At 35.5% G+C, this 20,475-nt stretch overlaps 1 protein-coding gene across 2 annotated transcripts in view; it reads left to right on the plus strand.

Moving 5' to 3' along the window:
- The first annotated feature begins 1,169 nt into the window (after positions 1–1,169).
- Positions 1,170–20,475, plus strand: part of DYNC1I2 (dynein cytoplasmic 1 intermediate chain 2) — a 54,134-nt gene continuing 34,828 nt past the window's right edge. The window contains exons 1-4 of one of the 2 annotated variants that reach the window (XM_023507549.1): positions 1,170–1,389; positions 4,185–4,301; positions 7,600–7,717; positions 16,800–16,890. In XM_023507549.1, coding sequence (XP_023363317.1) covers positions 4,194–4,301; positions 7,600–7,717; positions 16,800–16,890 — 317 coding nt within the window. In that variant the 5' untranslated portion in view covers positions 1,170–1,389; positions 4,185–4,193. Of the gene's footprint in view, positions 1,390–1,436; positions 1,635–4,184; positions 4,302–7,599; positions 7,718–16,799; positions 16,891–20,475 lie in introns of those variants that run through there. The other variant, XM_003800865.3, reaches the window with a different exon arrangement.

Consider the following 20,475-nt stretch of genomic DNA (forward strand, 5'->3'; position numbering starts at 1 on the left):
GAGGTGTTACAGCTACAGCTCTTACAAAGGATCAAGCCTCTTTGCAGGGCAGAGATCAGCAAAGGGCCGAGCCTCTTTGTAAGGCAGAATCAGCAGCGGAGGTGTTACAGTTGCAGCTCAAATGTTATAACTCCTACAAAGAGCCAAGCCTCTTTGTAGAGCAGGATCGGCACTAGAAGTGCCGCAGCTCTTGCTTCTTCCTCTGGATGGTCTGCGATAGTCGGCTGAAGTCTTCTTCTTCTTCTTCTGCTTCTTCTTCTTCTATCTTCCTTGAAGGTCTGCGATGATCTGCCCCCAGGCTCTCTGCCCGGGGCCTTATATAGGTGTAATAGCTTAACTGTGATTGGTCCATAAAATGGACCAATCAGGAGCAGGATTGAAAATGGACCAATCAGGGATGGGCACCAGTTTTCCCTTGATTGACAGGTCCTCTAACGCCACTCTACTGGAGCCTCTGGGGGAAGAAAGCTCCCTCACTTACCCCAACCTGTCGGTTTTTTTGCCGGCTGCTGCCACCAAGACAGAAGTGGCAGATCCCCCCAGGCCCTGCTGGGCTGAGCTGGCTGGGGTGCCACTTTTCCGGTATCACTATCACAATGCAATAAAATACTAGAGAATTATTTATTATACCAACTAACATTTTTATTTATGTTTTGCCTAAGATGCTACACGAAGCCTCTAGAATGCATTTCCCCCCAAAAGATATATATAATTATATATATAAACTGATATATTTATGAATATATATTGATATATGTTATATATACATATACACTGATATATGTTCATATATACATATATGTCATATATATATACTGATTATATATGTATAAATCCTAAACTGATATGTATATATGTATATATCACCACACACACACATATATATGTGTATATATATACATATATATATATCCTAAAAGCTGTCCTTCACCAAATGTTCAGCATAATTCACAGGTTCACCACTGCAAAATAGACCTTCATAACATTCTTCCAATGTTCGGTTAAACATCTTACGATCTAACACACAAAACACTGTGAGCACTGATCAATGGACGAGAAAACGTTAAAGAGAAGCTTCTCATCACAATCTTGAAGGAAGAAGGCCTTGAAGTGAGAAAACGAAAAGCACACTACATATCCCAGCAAAACTTGCGACTAGCAGTGACTACAATTCCCAGAAGGCACTGCTCGCCGTACGCTGGTTTCCCTTGTTGCTGGGGCTTGTAGTTCTTTCCGGTCGTGTCCCCTTGTAACGCGACGGCGATAGTTGCATTTTGAGCCCGAGAATATAAGGTGTAGTTTTCCAGTTTTTGGCAAAGCAGGAAAAAATTCAGGTCGCTAGGCTGGCTGTGTTCTTTGTCTTATCTGTAAGCTTCTACTTTACAACGGGTAAGTCACGGAGAGGCTTTAATTCACCCACAGCAGGGTCCCACCCCTTATTTCTGGGAGCGACCTCGTTCTGGTGAGTCATTTGTCCCTAAGCTCTCGCCGTAGCAGCCGCCGCCCATCCCTCTTTGTGTGCTTGGTGGAGCCGCGGAGCTAGTGGTGGAGGCAGTTGGCTTTAGGGGGCCTAGGCGAAGGACCTTATCGGGAAGTTGCAGGCAGGAGAACTTCCCTATCCCGCCGCCTGACAGGTGGGTTGAGCGTTTTTCCCTTCAGGCCCTCCTTCCTGCTCTGTGTCCTGTTAGGACTCGAAGGGCGGATTGCCAATCCTGCTGACAGCGCCTCCCGGCCGGGCTTTGGACGAGGCAGGGGAGGGGAGCCAGGTGCTGTGTCTCAGGGTGGCCCGTGGATAGGAGTCCACTACCTTACCTCTTCACTCTCGAAGGGCGGCCTGGGGAGCCTTGAGGTGATTTTCAAGCCTACTGGCCTCTTTTCCCGGATGCCGTGGCCTGGACCGCGCCCTTTTGGCGGTGACCCCAGGGGAGAAAGTGATTGCTTTTCGCTTTGCTCCATTTAAAAATAAAAGTAATAGCTACTTGCATTGATAGCGTTTCCCTTCACCTTGTGGTGTTGGAAAGTCCCAAATAAGGAGCTTGTTGCACAAAACTCTAGAGACTTTCCTGGAGTTTTAAGAAAGTGAACATGTCAGTCTTGGAGGCTTTGGTCTCTCTCAGGTTCAGCTCTAGTTCAGCTGGTTTAACTTTGTTTTGGGGTTAATCCCAGTTTTTGTTGGTTTCTATAGCAAGCAGTATGGAAGTTTTCTTCAACAGTCAGTAGTAAGGAGCTATTTAAAGGTGTAGAAAGGGCGGCGTAAGAAACATGTTTTCCTGTTTTCTTGTTTAGTTTGTTTTAAATGAATCTTGGTAGATGTTGTATATACAGAGGGTGCCAAAGAATGTATATACATTTTTGGAAAGGAAAAAGCGGTCTCATATTGTAATATTCAGTATATACCAATAACAAAAGTCACATTTGAGCACCTCTTGTAATTGCAGAAGTCGAATATGACTTGAATATTACAGTTTTAGTGCATTTTTTTCCTTTCTTCAAATGTGTATACATTTTTTGGCACTGTGTATGTGTTTATAGATCTTCCATGTCAACTTTTCACTGTTTTCGTGTACTTGAAAATTATCAACTCGAATGACAGTTTTTAGGGAGTACTGCAGCAGAAATTTCATTGATGTATTTATCTGTAGATGGAGTTTTCTTTTTGACTAACACATTTTTATTCCGATTTAATAATCGTGCTTTTTAAATACGTGCATTCTAAATACAGTTTTCCAGAGGTTATTCTCCTAGTTTTCTTGATCAAAAGCATTTAGTACTTCAGTTTTACAGAGACACTGAGGGAGATTGATCATTATGCAATAAATCAGTAATATGGACAAGGTAGCAAGTTGCTGGCGCCTACTGTATGCTCAACTGCTAGGCTACTTTTTCAATTAAAAAAAAAAATCCTGATTCATTACTTCTTCCTAAAACTGAGGATGAAGTAGTGTTTATGTAATGGGTTTTTGAAACTCTTGTGATTTTGTCTACCTTATCCATTATTTATTAAGCCAGTATCAATTTAATGTTAGGGCCACTGTGCTGAATGCTGTGAAGGCAACAAAAATGATGAAAACACAATCCCTGATTTCAAGTAGATTAGTCTAATACGAAACGTTTCAAGTAATTACAAATTACTTGTGCTAAAATAATTTTACAAATAATTGTGCTAAAAGTGCTATAAGTGCAGTTAAAGTGTTTCTTTGGAGAAGGAAGTCATTTGATTTGATAGTTAATAATGGTAACTGTTAAGTTTTGCTTGCCTTTAATATTACTACTTCCATGACACTCCTTAAAATTTATAGGAACTTTCTATTTAACCTCATACTGTTTTTATTAAGTGTCTAGGTATGAATGCAAAATTCTGGTAATAGTTTTGATCTGTATCATGTAATATAAGAGCTTCTTAATGCCAACTCTTCTTAATGTCTTCTATTTTAAGTACCCCTTTTAACCTTTATCTCCAATGCCCTAATACATTGTAATCAAAAAACATTGAGACATTGTGTTCAATCTGGGCATGTGAACATTAAAGCACTTACTATGTACTAATTATTATGCTTAGATCTGGGTAATATTTATTTCTTAAGTATGTTTGTTTATAATTTTTTCAAATCTTCATAATATATAGAGGGTGCCAGAAAAAAGTATACACATTTTAAGAAAGAAAAAAACTGTATTAAAATTGTAATACTCAAGTCATGTTTTACTTCTGCAATTACAAGAAATACAAGGTAAAATATTATGATAAGTGTTATCAGTACATGTTGAGTATTACAATTTTAATACAATTTTACCTTCTTAAAATGTGTATACATTTTGGGGGGGTGCACCCTCTGTATATATGCTTTCATTATTTTAAAAGTAGGGTTTAGGAGGGAGTAGTAAAGAGGGAGAAGAAGGGAGGATTGATGTGATCCCACCTAAAGGGCACAAAGTAAGGGTATATGGCACCCTTCCTGGGTGCAGGACACAACTACAACAGGGACTTGACCTACCAAATGCAAACATTGTAACCTAACTACCTTCATACTAATCTGAAATTTAAAAATTAAAAAGTAGGGTTTATGTGCATTTTAAATAACATTTAATTACATGGCCTTATAGGACAATTCTCTCCTCGAAGCACTGATTTTTTAAAAGTGTTCTGCTTTTACCAAGGTAATGATTATTTGAAATGATTTTCTAAGGTCTCAAACATGTCTGACAAAAGCGAATTAAAGGCCGAATTGGAACGTAAGAAGCAGCGGTTGGCCCAAATCAGAGAGGAAAAGAAGAGAAAAGAAGAAGAAAGGAAAAAAAAAGAAGTATGTTTGATTTTTTTTAAAAAAGTAAACTTAATGTAAAGTAATTAGGATTTATTCCAAATACTTATACATTTATGTAATAATTTCAGGATAGTAAAAACCTAGCAGTTGTAACTGCAAATGTAGCACCATAAGCAAATCTTACTTTAAAGAAGTCAAATGTATGAAAACGACAAAACTGGTAAATTAATATATGTTTGTTTTTTACTGAGTAAAAATATTTTATATAGACTGATGCATTTTTAAGATTTGATTTATAAAAGGTCGACTACATATTTAGTCTTTTAGGAATATGTTTATTAAATTAAGGGGCATCTGTATTGTAATAGTTCATAAGATACAGCATACAAATCATAATTTAGTATGGATTTTGAACTTACCTGAATATTTGCTAACCTGAATATTTGTGACGGATATAATAATCCATCACAAATGGATAATATTCATGATCAGTAGAAATATGTAAAAGATTATTTAATTGATTAGGGGATTTATTTCTTTTATCATGAATTAGTCATTGAGATATTTTTACTGAGTAGTGGGTTTGATAGTACCATAAAAGTGGACAAGGCCCATCTGTCTTCAGACTTTAGACATCATGTATTTCATCATATACAGCAGCAAGTGTATGTTGACCCTGAATTGGAGACTTTTTACTTGTTCTTGCATTGAAATATATGTTTATTTCTATAGAAACTCTTTGAATAGATCTGTATATTTTTATCACAGATTTGTTTTAAATAGCCAATGTAAGTTAGTTTTTGTCCTGAGTGTGTCTTTACCAAGTTTTTATATGTGATAGCCTAAATAATTGCCAAGACTGCCAAAAATCTCTTAAGACTAATAAAAATCATAGTAGAAAAATTGAAGGTGCAGTTTATGTGCAACATTTCTATGATGCTGTAAAGGTCTATGATTGAAGGATTTGGTAGTTTATTCTGAACCTTTCTGTGATACACTATTATAAGAGGGCTGAAGCTGGGCAGCGCCTGTGGTTCAGTGGGTAGTGCACCAGCCCCCTATACCAAGGGTGGTGGGTTCAAACCCGGCCCCTGCCAAACTGCAACAAAAAAAATAGCTGGGCATTGTGGTGGGTGCCTGTAGACCCAGCTACTCCGGAAGCCAAGGCAAGAGAATTGCGTAAACCCAGGAGTTGGAAGTAGCTGTGAGTTGTATGATGCCTTGGCACTCTACTGAGGGCATGAAGTGAAACTCTGTCTCTAAAAAAAAAAAGAAAAAGAGGGCTGAAGCTTTACATTAACTATTTGATTAAAAGCTAACTGGTAGAAGCATGATTCAGACTGTTAGAGCCATTCCAAAATAATATTTATAGTATCTATATCCTTAAATTCTTCAATGTTAAAAGCAAATTTGATTTTTATTTTCTAAGGATGGACATATGTGGCCATATCTGTTATATGATTGATACCTAATTTAAAGTTCAATGGTATTAAACAAAGAATCTTGTTTTAGATAGGGAAGCATCAGATTGGTAATACAGGATGTCCCAAAAGTCACCATACATAGAAAATGGGGAATTATGACTAAATATACCTTTATTTTACAAAACATTTAGAAAATATTCTCTGTATGTTGAGAACCTCTTTCTGCACACACACACACATGAAATCTTCTCTCCTACTCATGGTGAACATGTTCCAAGGTAGAATTTTTCCTGTGTATGACAACCTTTGAGACACCCTGTATATTTTGCTATTTTGATGAAATTTTCTATGATTTTAAGTCAAAATGGTATCATAGAATATTATGGCTAACAAAATTTATACCAGACACTGTTATGAGTATAACAGATTCCTGGTTGACACAGGCATTTGAAGTATACATACAAAACTTTTCCCTTAAAAGCCTAAATTTTACTTGAGTTTTTTATTTTATTTTATTTTATTTTTGAGACAGAGTCTCATTATGTCACTCTTGGTAGAGTGCTGTGGCATCACAGCTCACAGCAACCTCCAACTCTTGGGCTTAAGTGATTCTCTTGCCTCAACCTCCAGAGGAGCGAGGACTATAGGCACCCACCACAGTGTCTGGCTATTTTTTTTTTTTTGGTTGCAGTTGTCATTGTTGTTCAGCAGGCCGGGGCTGGGCTTGAACCTGCCAGCTTCAGTGTATGTGGCCGGCACCCTATTCACTGAGCTGCAGGTGCCAAACCTACTTGAGATGCTTTAGATGAGAGTATTGTAGATTATCTGGTTTAACTAGGTGGTTTTGCTAAAACTATAAATGGCTAAAATAAAAGTTGGCACAAATTTTCATAACAAAAAATGGCATGTGCTATGTAAAGGTGATTTTTAACTTTATCAAACCCATCCATGTTTTTAATTATTATAAGAATAAGATCTGTAGGCTTGGCGCCTGTGGCTCAAGCGGCTAAGGCGCCAGCCACATACAACTAAGGTGGCAAGTTCGAATCCCCAGCCCAGGCCCACCAAACAACAATGATGGCTGCAACCAAAAAATGGCCAGGTGTTGTGGCAGGCGCCTGTAGTCCCAGTTACTTGGAAGGCGGAGGCAGGAGACTCGCTTGAGCCCAGGAGTTGGAGGTTGCTGTGAGCTGTGATGCCATGGCACTCCACCCAGGGGGACAGCTTGAGGCTCCGTCTAAAAAAAAAAAAAAAAGAATAAGATTTGTAGTTTAAAAATAAAAATCTTTAGATGAAGTTTTGATAAACATTCTCTACTTTTGCTTAAGTAAAATAAATGCAAGTTTGTGGTACTCATAATTTTTCAACAAATTAAATTGTCCATTTCCTTAAAAATTGTCTCCTCCTGATAAGAGGGACTTTACCTAACAAATGCAATCAGTGTAACCTGGTTTCTTGTACCCTAAATGAATCCCCAACAATAAAAAAAAATTTTTTTTAATTGTCACCACTTAAGTAATTCCTCCTTAGTTTTTTTCAAAGTGTTGTGATATTTATAGCTAAGCTTTTGTGCCACTGTTGGCGGGAAGGTTTCCATAACTCCTGGCTATGGATGACATTTTCATACTGTAGATAATTTGAAGTTGATTTTACTTTTTGAATTTATCTGTTAGAAAAATTTTTGTGGAAACTCTTTGATTACATATAAAAGTGGGTCAATTTAATACATATCATTTGAACACCATTTACTAGAACTCTGTTGAGAGTAACTTTCTTTTAGGGACTATGAAAAGGAACTTAATCTGTACTTAAAAGTAAGTTCATGCCCTAAAAGTATACAACACATTATTATTTTTGAAAACATAAGTGTTACATACAAATTTAAACTTAAGTTTTTAACTTAAAAATTTTAGACTGATCAGAAGAAGGAAGCTGTTGCTCCTGTCCAAGAAGAGTCAGATCTTGAAAAAAAGAGAAGAGAAGCGGAAGCATTACTTCAAAGCATGGGGCTAACTCCAGAATCCCCCATTGGTAAGAAGAGGAATATATCCATTTATGAGAGTTAGGTATAGATTTGATTTAGCCCAGGCATAGATAAGATGAACAAGTTGACTTAATATATTTTGCAGATTTTCCTTATTATGTCTTTTAACATCATTAATCTTATAATAATTTATTTGGAATTGTCTTTTTTCAGATGTACTAGTACATGGTTATTTTATGTGTTCAAAAGAGCTGCAAGATTAATTATATTCATTAACGTAACACGGAGCTACCAATTGACTTTTCTTATTAAATCAATCATTTGTTTCAACAAACATTGTGAAACAAGTTTTATGTGCCATACTATGTTAAGTTCAAAAATTGCTGTGATTCCTGATCTTAACTCTGTATTCATTTCTGTAAATTAGGGAAGTATAATAAATCAAAATTATATTATTAGTATTCAAAGTATATTAGTATTTACTAATATTCTAATGTTAGTATATTTAGTAATTTAGTAATTAGTATATTAGTGATTAGTATATTTACTAATATACAGGAGTGGCAGGGGAAGTTTGTAGCCATCTATCTGCTCTCAATGCTAATAAGGAAGATAATTTTGGTAACTTATTTTGACAATAATTTGGCCTAATCTTGTTCTTTTTCTGGGTTATTCATTTTAATAGCTATGCTAGACCAAAAAGCTGAAATAGTAGCGGTACCAGGGCAATCTAGTTACATATCAGAAAGCATTAAATACTTAAAATAGTTCCATGCTGGGTTCTGTTACAGAGTATTTTAGTTTGACATGGCCTTTGTCCTTTAGGGACCTAAAATTTTAGGGTGAGTTTTGGGGCTAGTTTCATCTTACCTAGAGGACAAATAATGGCAATAGTAATGGCTGTATGTGCTTATTGTGAAACTGCAACATAATCGTACTTAGAGGTGATATTTCTAAAAAGTTCCAAGATGAAAAAGCTGGTTACTCTCAGTCTCCTTCACTGTTATTTACTTTACCTCATTTTCCTTTTCCTTCTTGGGAGAATTCTAAGACTGAAGTATATTAATTTTTATGTGTTTAATGAGCTTATGTTGCATCTTGGAATTTTAAGAGTAAAAGAATCAAAACACTTTTTTCTTGTTACCCTAGTAACTAAACCAAGTTGCTTGTTAGTTATAGCTTGTTATTTGAATGATTATTTTTTTTCCGTTCATTTGGCTTTGTTTTTCTTCTATAGGTTTTTTTTTTGTTTGTTTGTTTTGGTCCTTTTTAGGACTTCAGTTTCACTTGCTCATATTTCAAGATGTATGACCCACCTGCATTGTTGATTCTTGAAGGACCATTCTTTAGTTGTGTCTGTGTATGTGTCCCTTGTTCCCTGTCTCTTAATTCCATTTTTCTTCCCACTCATGCACTAAGTACCCACTCTTGCATTTTTAACATACTTTCCTCCCTGTGTTTTAAGTTACTCAAGTTTTCATATATCTCCATGTATAGACATTTATATAGTCAGATGGTATTGAGCTATGTGTCTTCTGCTCCATGTTGCCATATACAAAGCTAGTTATTTCTGACTGATGCACAATATTATATCATGTACCGTATCGTGTCCATTTCTCCAATGCTACACACTTTGATTGCTTTTGTCTCTTTGCTTTACTAGCATAAGCAACACTATAAAGAATATATTCTTTCTCCTTGAGGACCATGACAAAGTTTCTCTGGTGTCTATGCCAAGGATTAACTTGCTGTGTTATTATTGTGTATAGTGCTTACTTAAATTTATTAGGTTCTGCCCACGACTCTCAATGATGGCTACAAAAGTTTACCTTCCGGGCGGTGCCTGTGGCTCAAAAGGGTAGAGCACTGGTCCTATATGCCAGAGTTGGTGGGTTCAAACCCAGCCCCGGCCAAAAACTGCAAAAAAAAGAAAAAAAGTTTACCTTCCCATTACTGGTGCATGCAAAAGTAATTGCTTAAAGATACCCATATAATCTTTGCATATTACCCAACTTTCTAATTTTTGGCAGCTTGATGGCTGTAAAATGGTGTACCAAAATATTTTTATAAGCATTTATCTGATTACTGGGAGGTTGACTGTCTCTTCAGATAGCTATTGACCATTCAGGTTCTTCTGTCTTTGAGTTGCATCTTTTATTCTTTTCCTTGTTTACTATTGTGGTTCTTTATCTTCTGATTTGTAGACATTCCTTGTATGTTTTATGTGTCGTAGGGAGGTCTTCTTTCTGTTTTAGTCTTTTTTACAAATACCTTCTTCTTCTAGTCTGTAACCTGTTAACTGTGTTCACTGTATTCTTCTTTGAACAGAATTCTTTATTTTGATATGGTCAGCTCCTTCATTTTGGTATAATCAAATCTACCAGTTATAAGTTGAGTATTCCTGTTCCAAAAATCCAAAATTCAGAGCACTCCAAAATCTGAAACTTTCTGAGCACCAGCATGCATTTCAGATTATAGATATTCTGATGAGGAATGCTGAACTATTAAGTATAAAGCAAATAGTCTAAAATCCAAAAAAACCTCAAACACTTTCGTCTCAAACATTTCAGATAAGGGATATTCAACCTATATAACCCTTTTCTTGTTCTTTTTCATCTTTTTTAAAAGGAATTCTTTTCTGTGGTGAGGATGCAAATATATTTTCCTGTTTTTTTTTCTAATAGCTTTATCGTTTTATACTTCCCAGTTAGATATTTGGGTTATATTTTATATAAAAAATGATATGAAGTAGGGATCCAACCTAATTTGTCTCTATATAGTAGCAAATTTTCTCACTCTGCATACTAAATAGTCTTGTCTTTCTCCCCATTGGTATCTGATGCCAACTTTTCATACAGTAAGTTCTTATAAATTCAGGGGCATTTCTGGGCTCTCTGTTTTCACATGGATCTATTTGTCCAATTATACACAATTAACCCAGCTGTAATTACTGTGGCTTTGTATTGTATCTTAATTTCTGATAAAATCCCCTCCCTTTGGTTCCTCTTTTTTGTAACAGCCCTAGCTTCACAAACATTTTTCTTCCCTCAAAAAGTTAGCTTGTTTCCCACCAAAATCTTGCTATACGCATATATTGTATCTAGTTACATGTTTTTAATTTGTTTTAATCTAGAACATCCTCCACACACATACTACTTTTTGCCTCACGACACTTATTGGAGGGCCAATTGATCCGTACAATGTTCACCTCCTGGGTTTGTCTGATGGTTTTCTCACATTTAGTTTTTGTTCTTCTATTCTTTGTATTTCCTCTAAACTGAAAATTAAATCAAAAAGCTTGATTTGCTTCAGGCTGAACATCTTTGGCGTGGCTGTCTCATAGGTAGCGCTATGTCCTTCATATTATGTCACATCAGTAGCACATAAATATGGTTGTTGAGCTATTAGTGATGCTTGATTACTGGGTTATAGTTGTGGTAACCAAGTCTCTCCTGATGGTTACCCTTGTGACTAATAGGTGATACCTGAAGGGGATACTTTGGTATCATGTGACATGTGACTATTCATTTTTCTCTTTATTTATTATTTGAGACAGTATCACTCTATCACCAGGCTAGAGTACAGTAGTGTTGAGCACACTGCAGCCTCAAACTCCTGGGCTCAAGTGATCCTCCTGTCTCAGCCTCCCAAGTAGGTGGGACAAGAGGTACACTCCATTATGCCCAGCTAGTTTTTCTGTTTTTTATGGGGACAGGGTCTCACTCTTGCTCAGGCTGGTCTCCAACTCTTGAGCTCAAGCAGTCCTCCCCATTTCATAATCTCCTTAAAACATATGCCTACATTTTAAGTTCCAGTATTAAACCTGGCATTGATTTATACTATGACCTGAAGAATACAGGATGCAGATGAAGGCCGTGGCTATCATACTTTTTCTTGACAGTAAGCCACAGTAAAAAATTCATTTTATGTGTATGACTCAGGATAGATATTTGTTTATTCTTTCCACTATAGAATGTATTCCTTGAGAATTTATTAAATATTTTTGAATAGTAGAACATAAAAACACTGCTAGAATACTCAATGGTTTATTAAAAAAATCAATCTATTGTTTCCTAAAATGGATTTTTAAAATTCCATTGAAAGGGATTTGTTACACACTCAGAAAGATGCATCTGATAAAACCTCTCAACTTTTTTTTGTTGATAGATTTTTATTTACTTGGTCATTTGACTGGTTTTTGTCAGAGATTCTTTAGAGCAGAGAGAACATACTACATTTTTAAGACAATATCCACCAAATCTTTGTGTGTGTGTGTATATAAGGGGTGGTTGTTGAGAAAGCGTCTCACCCTGTAGCCCACAATAGAGGGCAGTGGCATCATCATAGCTCATTGCAGCCTCAAACTCCTGGACTCAAATGATTACTCTGACTCAGCCTCCTCCAGTAGCTAGGACCACACACTTGTGCTATCTTACTCAGCTATGACAGCCAAATCTTATTGTTTATCTAGTGGAAATTGAAATTTGAATATTTCTTACAATGTATAGCTTGATTTGTTTTCTTTTGCTAAATTTAAGTGTCCAGTATTAAGAAAGTGAACTTTAGGCACAGCTTTCAAGTTATGTTATATCAAATGTGAAGTTCTTTTAAATGAATGATCTAAAAAAATTCATCTTTTGTATGTGGGCAACTCTGTTTTGCAACATCTTATAAAAAAATGAAAACTGACATTTTCAATTACTCTGTATGTAGCTGGGTCTCTATTGGACAGGATAGCTTGATTAATGTGATAGTTTTTAATCTGAACTTTCTTATATTGGGAAGAAACAAATTAGCTAGTCAAAATAAGTACCATTCCATTTTTCCCCTCCATCTTGTAACTTTTGAACATTTAAAATCTAATTTTTAGACACGTGCTTTCCGTGTCACCAAGTAATTTTTTTTTCAAGTTTAGCTTAATTTTAACACATTTTTTCACAAGAAGAACTGTTGGCTCCTTCTGAGATTTTAATGCTATAAAATTTTATTTTTATTTGTTAATTTCTTTTTTAAAAATTTAGTGCTCTAAATTACATTGAAGAGAATAAAGGGGCTTGGCACCTGTGGCTCAAGTGGCCATGTACACCTAAGGTGGCGGGTTCGAATCCAACCTGGCCTGCCAAACAACAATCATGGCTACAACCAAAAAATGGCCAGGTGTTGTGGCAGGCACCTGTGGTCTCAGCTACTTGGGAGGCGGAGGCAGGAGACTCGCTTGAGCCCAGGACTTGGAGGTTGCTGTGAGCTGTGATGCCACAGCACTCTACCCAGGGGAATAGCTTGAGGCTCTGTCTCAAAAAAAAAAAGAAGAAGAAGAAGAAGAGAATAAAGGAAATGAAACATTTCATGGAGATTAGTGGAGGATAATTAAACCTCATTTTCAAGAAAAAGAGCATAAGAAAGGGAGAAATTTAATATTTCAGAGAGTTAAGGTTTAAAGCAGTATCTTTCCTTAAGGACAAACAGTAAAGTGTGAAGAACAGGTAGTTATTGAAATGTTCCTATTCCAGGCTAGGAGCATTTGCTTCCACAAGGGGGTGTTGTTGTAACTGGAAGAGACCTTACCACTTTGTTATCCCAGCTCACTCCTTCCATTTCACTGTCTGCTACCAGCACTCCTACTCCCTACATTCACCTTTCTTGGCCATCTACCTTTTCCAGGTCCTTCTTCCTGACAAAAACCCCTTCTTGCCAGAGCCTTTTTTCTACTTGAAAAGTAATTAGGCCATGTACCATCCTTTGTCTTTGAGACTTCTGTGATTGACCCTAGACTTAATACCAATTCTGAATCTAGGTGCATTCCTGGTCCTTTCTGGTTTAAAAATCCTGTAGGCCAGAAGTCAGCAACATTAATGTTTTGCTTTTGGAAGCCCAAGGCCTAAACTGGCAGGAAAGGCCTTCTTGATTGGCTTTTTAGACTGTAGAAATAGAATCACAGTCTTTTCGATATCACTCAACACAATCAGTGAATGAATGCCATGCCACGGTATAGTTTTTTTATTTTTTCCCCCACTTACTTCATATTTCCCCCTTGATTTTCTAACAAGAGAATCTTTGCTCTAAACTTTTAAGAAGTTGAAATTCATTAACATACTCACATGTTAACATTAATTATTTTGTACCATTTAAAGCCTGTTTTAGGCTATTTTATAGACAGAACTCTGGAGTAAAAGTAATGTGTTTGAATCACTGTTCTTACTAAGCAAATCATATGTCAAATACCTGCAAAAGGTAAGTATTAATGACTTATGTTCAAAGCTAATTAGACTCATGAGCTATCCTTAAAAAGGAATTCCATGCCAGGCGCAATGGTCACGCCTATAATCCTAGCACTCTGGGAGGCTGAAGTGGGTGGATCACTCGAGCTTAGGAGTCCAGCTTGAGCAAATATGAGACTCTACCTCTACTAAAAATGAAAAAACTAGCCAGGTATTATGGTAGTTACCTATAGTCCCAGCTACTTGGAAGGCTACAGCAAGAGGAACGTTTGAGCCCAAGAGTTTTGGGTTGCTGTGAGCTATCGTGGCACAGCACTCTATCCAGGGTGGTAGAGTAAGACTGTCTCAAAAAAAAAAAAGTAGAATTCTAGAAGTGAGTCTTTTCTTAGATTTGAGAACCTAAAAGTTTCAGTTTGTTTCTTTTCTTTAACTTCCCTTAATATATGCTTTCATTTGTTCTCAGGGGTTTGTTAAAATTTGGGAATATAGTGACATTGTCTTATTAATTATAGTCTTCTTTGATTTTTCTAGATTAATCAAGTTAAAATGTGGTAGTCACTAAATAACACTACCATTGCCTTTTAAAAAAATTAGCATTTCTCCTTTGGCAGTAGTAGTACACTTTTTTCTAGATTTTTCCCTGCTGTGGTGAACATTATTTATTGTTGCAAGATGAAATTGTGGGCCACATAATAACTAAGAGTCCTTTTGTAAGTCTTTTTCACCAGCTATCTAAAAACTATTTTTTGGCAGAAAGAAACTATAGTTCTGGGATGGAGATTTTTATGTAATTATAAATTTGAAGTTACTATGATTTTTTTTTTTTTTGGCTTCTATCTAAGAAATTGAGATAATTTGGTAGTATCGCCTTTTTTATTTATTTTTTTATTTCTGTAGCTTGTTTCAGAACTGGTGAGATTAATGTATTTATTTATGTATATATAATTACTATTTAGACTGTTTTCTTAAAGAATTTTGGTTAGCATATTTAAAAACATGAACTTGCTGAATGGGGTTATTGATACTTGAAGTCACTAGAAAGGGGGGAATAGCATGTTAAAGAATTCTGTAGTTCATCACAGATCATTAGATTAATAGGAATTTTACTAGTATTTTTATTCATTCTCTGTGATATGTATACTTGGAAAAATTATTTTCCTAAGTATTAAGTGCGTAATTTAACGATAGAAAATCTTTTCTTTGAAAATCTTTAATGTGAAAACATGGTGCCTCATTGTAATTTAATAAACATTTGTGTTGCCAGCACAGTAGACAAGCAACTGTTAGACATTACTCTTTATTCCTATATCATTTGGGACTTAGACTAGGAGAAATCTCACAGTGAGGAATGGACAAAAAGGTGAGGAAATGTTACCTGACAGAAGTCTAGGGACATTAATATTACTCTGCTCCAGATAAAAGTAATTTTGATGTACTTTGAATTACACATGCAGCACCTAGCAAGGTGCCATCCACATGAGAACTGTATGAAGCTATCTGATCTTATAATTGTTTCTGATTGATTTAATCACAATATTGGAGGCACTGATAATGTTTTTATAGTTATTTGAGATTTAAGCAAGAATTAGCCACTGTCTCTTAGGATACAAACATTCTAGCTATGGTTTTTTTTCTTCTTCTCTTATTGGTTACCAATAGAATTTGTTATTGAAAACGTAAGGATGATTAGTTTTTTGCTTATGTTTAAGATACAATTCCTGATACTATATTTGTATATTTTGTTACCAAACCCACTATTTTTGCTCTTAAGGATTCAATGAATGTGACTATTCTAAAAGCATGTATTCTTTAGTTTCTGTATAACTAGGAACTTACCTTCTTTCCAGTAGACTATTAAAATAAGGGCTTTCAGTTCAACATAAAATGTACCAGTGAATTAATATTGTACACTGAGAAATTTTAAAAAGATACTTGAGATTAGGGAAGTTTATGGGAAAATTTAACCAGAAGATGGCAGCGACGGTCCTCCTGTATTCCTGTAACGGTAGTCAGTTTTACCAGAGCATGAAATGTGCATGTTCAACTGTTTTTATATAATGTTAAACGTTTAGATAATTTAGGGGAAAGCATTTGTTGTTTATCTTATATACTATGAAAAATGTGTATTTTTCTATAAGAAGGGATTAAGAATATTTTGGGTGTCTGTATCTTTGTCTGTACACTTCAGTTTTTTCTGAATACTGGGGTAAGGAAGTTACCATAAGTCTTGCCTGGTGTAATTTGCATGCATCACTTTATGTTATGCATCATGTCTGAAAGGCATGCTGTTTTATAGCCTGTTTGCATTTTTCACCCAAATCGCTGGAAACTAATGAACATTTTAAAGGAGCCATTCCTTTAGCTGCAGTCATTTCTCTGAATTACCCTTTTATTAGTGAGGAGGAAATGAAATCATTCAGACGTTTTTGAAAGAAAAAATTAGACGGAAATTAATATTGTAAAGTAAATCTCATAAAACTATGCTCAAATGACTTAATGATGCATATTTCAGAGTTTTAATTTTGACAGCAGTTGTGAAATAATACTTATAATCTGATGGTCTTAAAAGTAAGAAGTTAGAGGAGAAGGAATGCTCTCCTTTGAAAATTAGTGGCCACATTTGGTGATAGATGAAATGAAGATGCATCTTTCCATAATCTTTCTTTTTTTTAATATAAAGCGCAAATGCATTTTGCCAGAGAAATCGCATGAGTCTTCAGCATGCATTGTTAACTTTGTCTTTTCCCCTTTTTTTCTACTGTTCATTTTCATTCATATATATTTGTTTTTTGGTTTGCCATTATTTTTTTCTTTTTGTTAATTACTTCATGTTAAATTATTTTTGAAACGTCATAAGCTGAGCAACCTCTCCGTGTAGTAACAGCGGATACCTGTCTATTTCACTATTTAGTCCCTCCTCCTATGTCTCCATCCTCCAAATCTGTGAGCACGCCAAGTGAAGCTGGAAGCCAAGACTCTGGAGATGGCGCTGTGGGATCTAGGTATGGTAATTTTCTTTTAATATCTTAATTGTAAAATGCATTCAGTGCTTAAATAGTGTCAGTCCTTCAGAGGGACTCTAAACAGATGTGTTGAATTAGCTCTAACATTTTAAACTTTAAATGGCATAGAAATTTTTAATTGGGGAAACATTTTTTTTTGCAGTATTTTAACTGTTATACTTGATTAACTTGGTGCTGAATAGTTACATGATTTTATGTTAATTATTTTACATTACAAATAGAAGTGTTAATCTGGCTCAGTGCCTGTGGCTCAAGTGGCTAAGGCACCAGCCCCTTACACCTAAGGTGGCAGGTTCGAATCCAGCCTGGGCCCACCAAACAACAATGATGGCTGCAACCAAAAAATAGCCAGGCATTGTGGCGGGCGCCTGTGGTCCCAGCAACTTGGGAGGCGGAGGCAGGAGACTCGCTTGAGCCCAGGAGTTGGAGGTTGCTGTGAGTTGAGATGCCACAGCACTCTATCCAGGGGGACAGCTTGAGGCTCTGTCTCAAAAAAAAAAAAGAAGTGTTAATCTATTTAAATTTTTAAATTTTTTTTTAAGACAGGATCTCTTTCTGTTGCCCAAGCTAGAATTCAGTGGCATCATCATAGCTCACTGCAGCTTTAAACTCCTGGGCTCAACCAATCCTTCTGCCTCAGACTCCTCCCAAGTAGCTGGGACTACAGGCATAAGCCACCATGCCTGGATAATTTGTTTTTTGTAGAGATGGATCTCAGTATGTTGCTCAGGCTGGTTTCCCACGTTCTGGGCTCAAGCTATCCTCTCGCCTTAGCCTTTCAAAGAGCTAGGATTATAGGTGTAAGCTATTGCACCTAGCCTGCATTTACATTTTTTTATGTTTAAGCAAACTATATTGGTTATGTGTGAATGTTTTGGTCATAAATAGTGTAAAATATCTCTGTTGTGTTTAATTCCACATTTTAGTAATTAAAAATCTAACCAATTCAGCTAAGCAGCCCAATTCTGTTCTTTTAAGTCACTAGTTCTGTTAATTAAGATAGAAAATAATAATGTATATAAAATATTAAGAGTAAGGAATGATTCCAAAGGAAATAATGAGAATGTTTACTGCCAAGTTTTTCCTAAACTTGATCTTCCTTGTAAAATTATAGTATTTCATATTCTACAGAAATATTGGGACTTGTTTTTCAAAACTTCAGTATGAGTTCACCTGTCTTCCAAAGATCATATTGTGAAAATTATTACTTATTCCATTTTGTTACATACATACACATACAGACACGTACAATTATTAGCAAGTCTTTATTTAACAGCAGGATACTTTTTGAGTTCTTGTGATAGGTGAAATGAGATTAAATATAGCTAGTCAAAATCCACGGTTGATTCAGAATCCTTATTTGGGGTCTTGAAGTTAAATGCCCTCCACAGGAAAATCTCTTCACACTCCTTTTAATAAAACATACTGTTAGAGTTTTATCTTTTTTGTGCCTGAGTCTCTTTGATTGAAGTTACAAACAAGTGTGAAAGCAGGAGGAGGGAGCAAGAGAGCTGGATGGTTCTTATACTTAATATTTAACCAGTTCTTAAATAATCAGGTTATTGTTAACAATTAAAAGGCACATGAAGTTTGCCAGTTTGAGTTTGACATGTGCTTTCCAAAACTGTTCTGTGTATAGAACCCAAATTGCAAATCTAAGCAATACTATCTTTGGAGGTAAATGATGTTCTTCATTTAAAGGAAAATCAAAGCTTGCTTTTTGGAAATGTTATTACTTTATAAGATAGTATGAATTATAGATTAAAGACAGTTTAGTTTAAACTTATTTTTAGAGTTAAGTATATTTATTTTGTACTTCATGCTTCTGTACTTCCATACAAATATGTCAATATTTTTTTACCCGGTAGTTAAACACCTTTTTTTTTTTTTTTTGAGACAGACTGTCACTCTGTCACCCTGGGTGGAATGGTATGGCATCATAGCTCATAGCAACCTTAAACTCTTGGGCTCAAGATATCCTTTTGCCTCAGCTTCTCGAGTAACAGACTACAGGTGCCCATCACAACACCAGGCTAGTTTTTCTATTTTCAGTAGAGATGGGGTCTCACTCTTTTTCAGGCTGGTCTCGAACTTCTAGGCTCAGGCAATCCACCTATCTTGGCCTTCCAGAGTGCTAGGATTTCAGGTGTGAGCCACCATACCTGGTCTTAAACATCTTTAAATAACTGAAATTGTCAAATGAAGGGTTTTTTGTTTTTTTACTCATTATAGTAAAAATATTTACCAAGATAAAAAATTACTGTATTTTAAAAATTTCTTTATTTGATGTTATATATTTTTATGTAGATACTGTACTGTGAAGATTATGAACCGATAATTACTGATAATAACTGTGAAGATTATTTACTGATTTTAAATAGGCATAGAGGCTCAGGTCCTGTAGTTCAGTGGTTATGGTGCCAGCCACATACACCAGAGCTGACGGGTTCGAACCCAGCCCAGGCCTGCTAAACAACAATGACAACTACAACAAAAAAATAGATGGGCATTGTGGCAGGCATCTGCAGTCCCAGCTACTTGGGAGGCTGAGGCAAGAGAATTGCTTAAGCCCAAGAATTTGAGGTTGCTGTGAGCTATAATGCCACAGCACTATCGAGGGCGACATAATGAGACTCTGTCTCAAAAATATAAGTATAAATAAATAAATAAACAGGTGTAGAAAGATTATTTTAATACAATATCAACAAGTTTTCTTTCAGTAGTACTATATAACATCTACTTGTCTTCTAAAATTAATAGGAATTAAAATGTGTCCTCATGAATTTCATGGACATGTAGAGATTATTAGAGATTCTTTGGAATATTGTAAATTGGTACAGAGGTAAATACTGATAAGAAAAATATTTGTAGTAGAATAGGTAATCCTCAAATTGTCAACTTTGTTAAATACTATGGGTATTGTATTCATGGCCCTTGCTTTTATAACACTTAGACTCTAGCGATGACATCATTAATTTAAGAATGCCATTCACTTTCTTGAAAAGCTGTAAGGATCAGTTGTAAGGATTGTGTGCTAACTTATGTTTTGTATAAAGTGTAGATTTTTTAAATGGTAAAATCTAAAACAAGAAAGCAAGGAGTTAATACTTTTAAAGTATTTTCTTCTTATTAGAGAATGAATACAAAGTTAGTTCAGTATAGTCATTCCATATATATATATATATATATGAATATATATTAGAGAATGAATACAAAGTTAGAATGAATACAAAGTTAGCTCAGTATAGTCATTCCATATATATATATATATGCATATATACACATAAAGTAATGGAAAAACTATGAATTTCACTAACTTATCTCCAGATTTCATAGTGGATAGTCAGTATTGTCCATGGTGATAATTGACAGTGAAATAATGCATTTCTGAATACATAACATTAAAGAAGAATGCTTAGGTATAAGAATGATGAAACAGAATGAATTCATATTGAACAAACATAATGGTAATGAAAAAATAAAGATAGAAGAAGTGTCGCAGGAAGATTCATGAACATGTGTGGGATGTATGTACTTGTACACTCAACATTAGTGAGCCAGGCT

Source organism: Otolemur garnettii, unplaced genomic scaffold (assembly GCF_000181295.1).
Source record: "Otolemur garnettii isolate 467f Iridium unplaced genomic scaffold, OtoGar3 scaffold00187, whole genome shotgun sequence".
NCBI classification, from domain to species: Eukaryota; Metazoa; Chordata; class Mammalia; order Primates; family Galagidae; genus Otolemur; species Otolemur garnettii.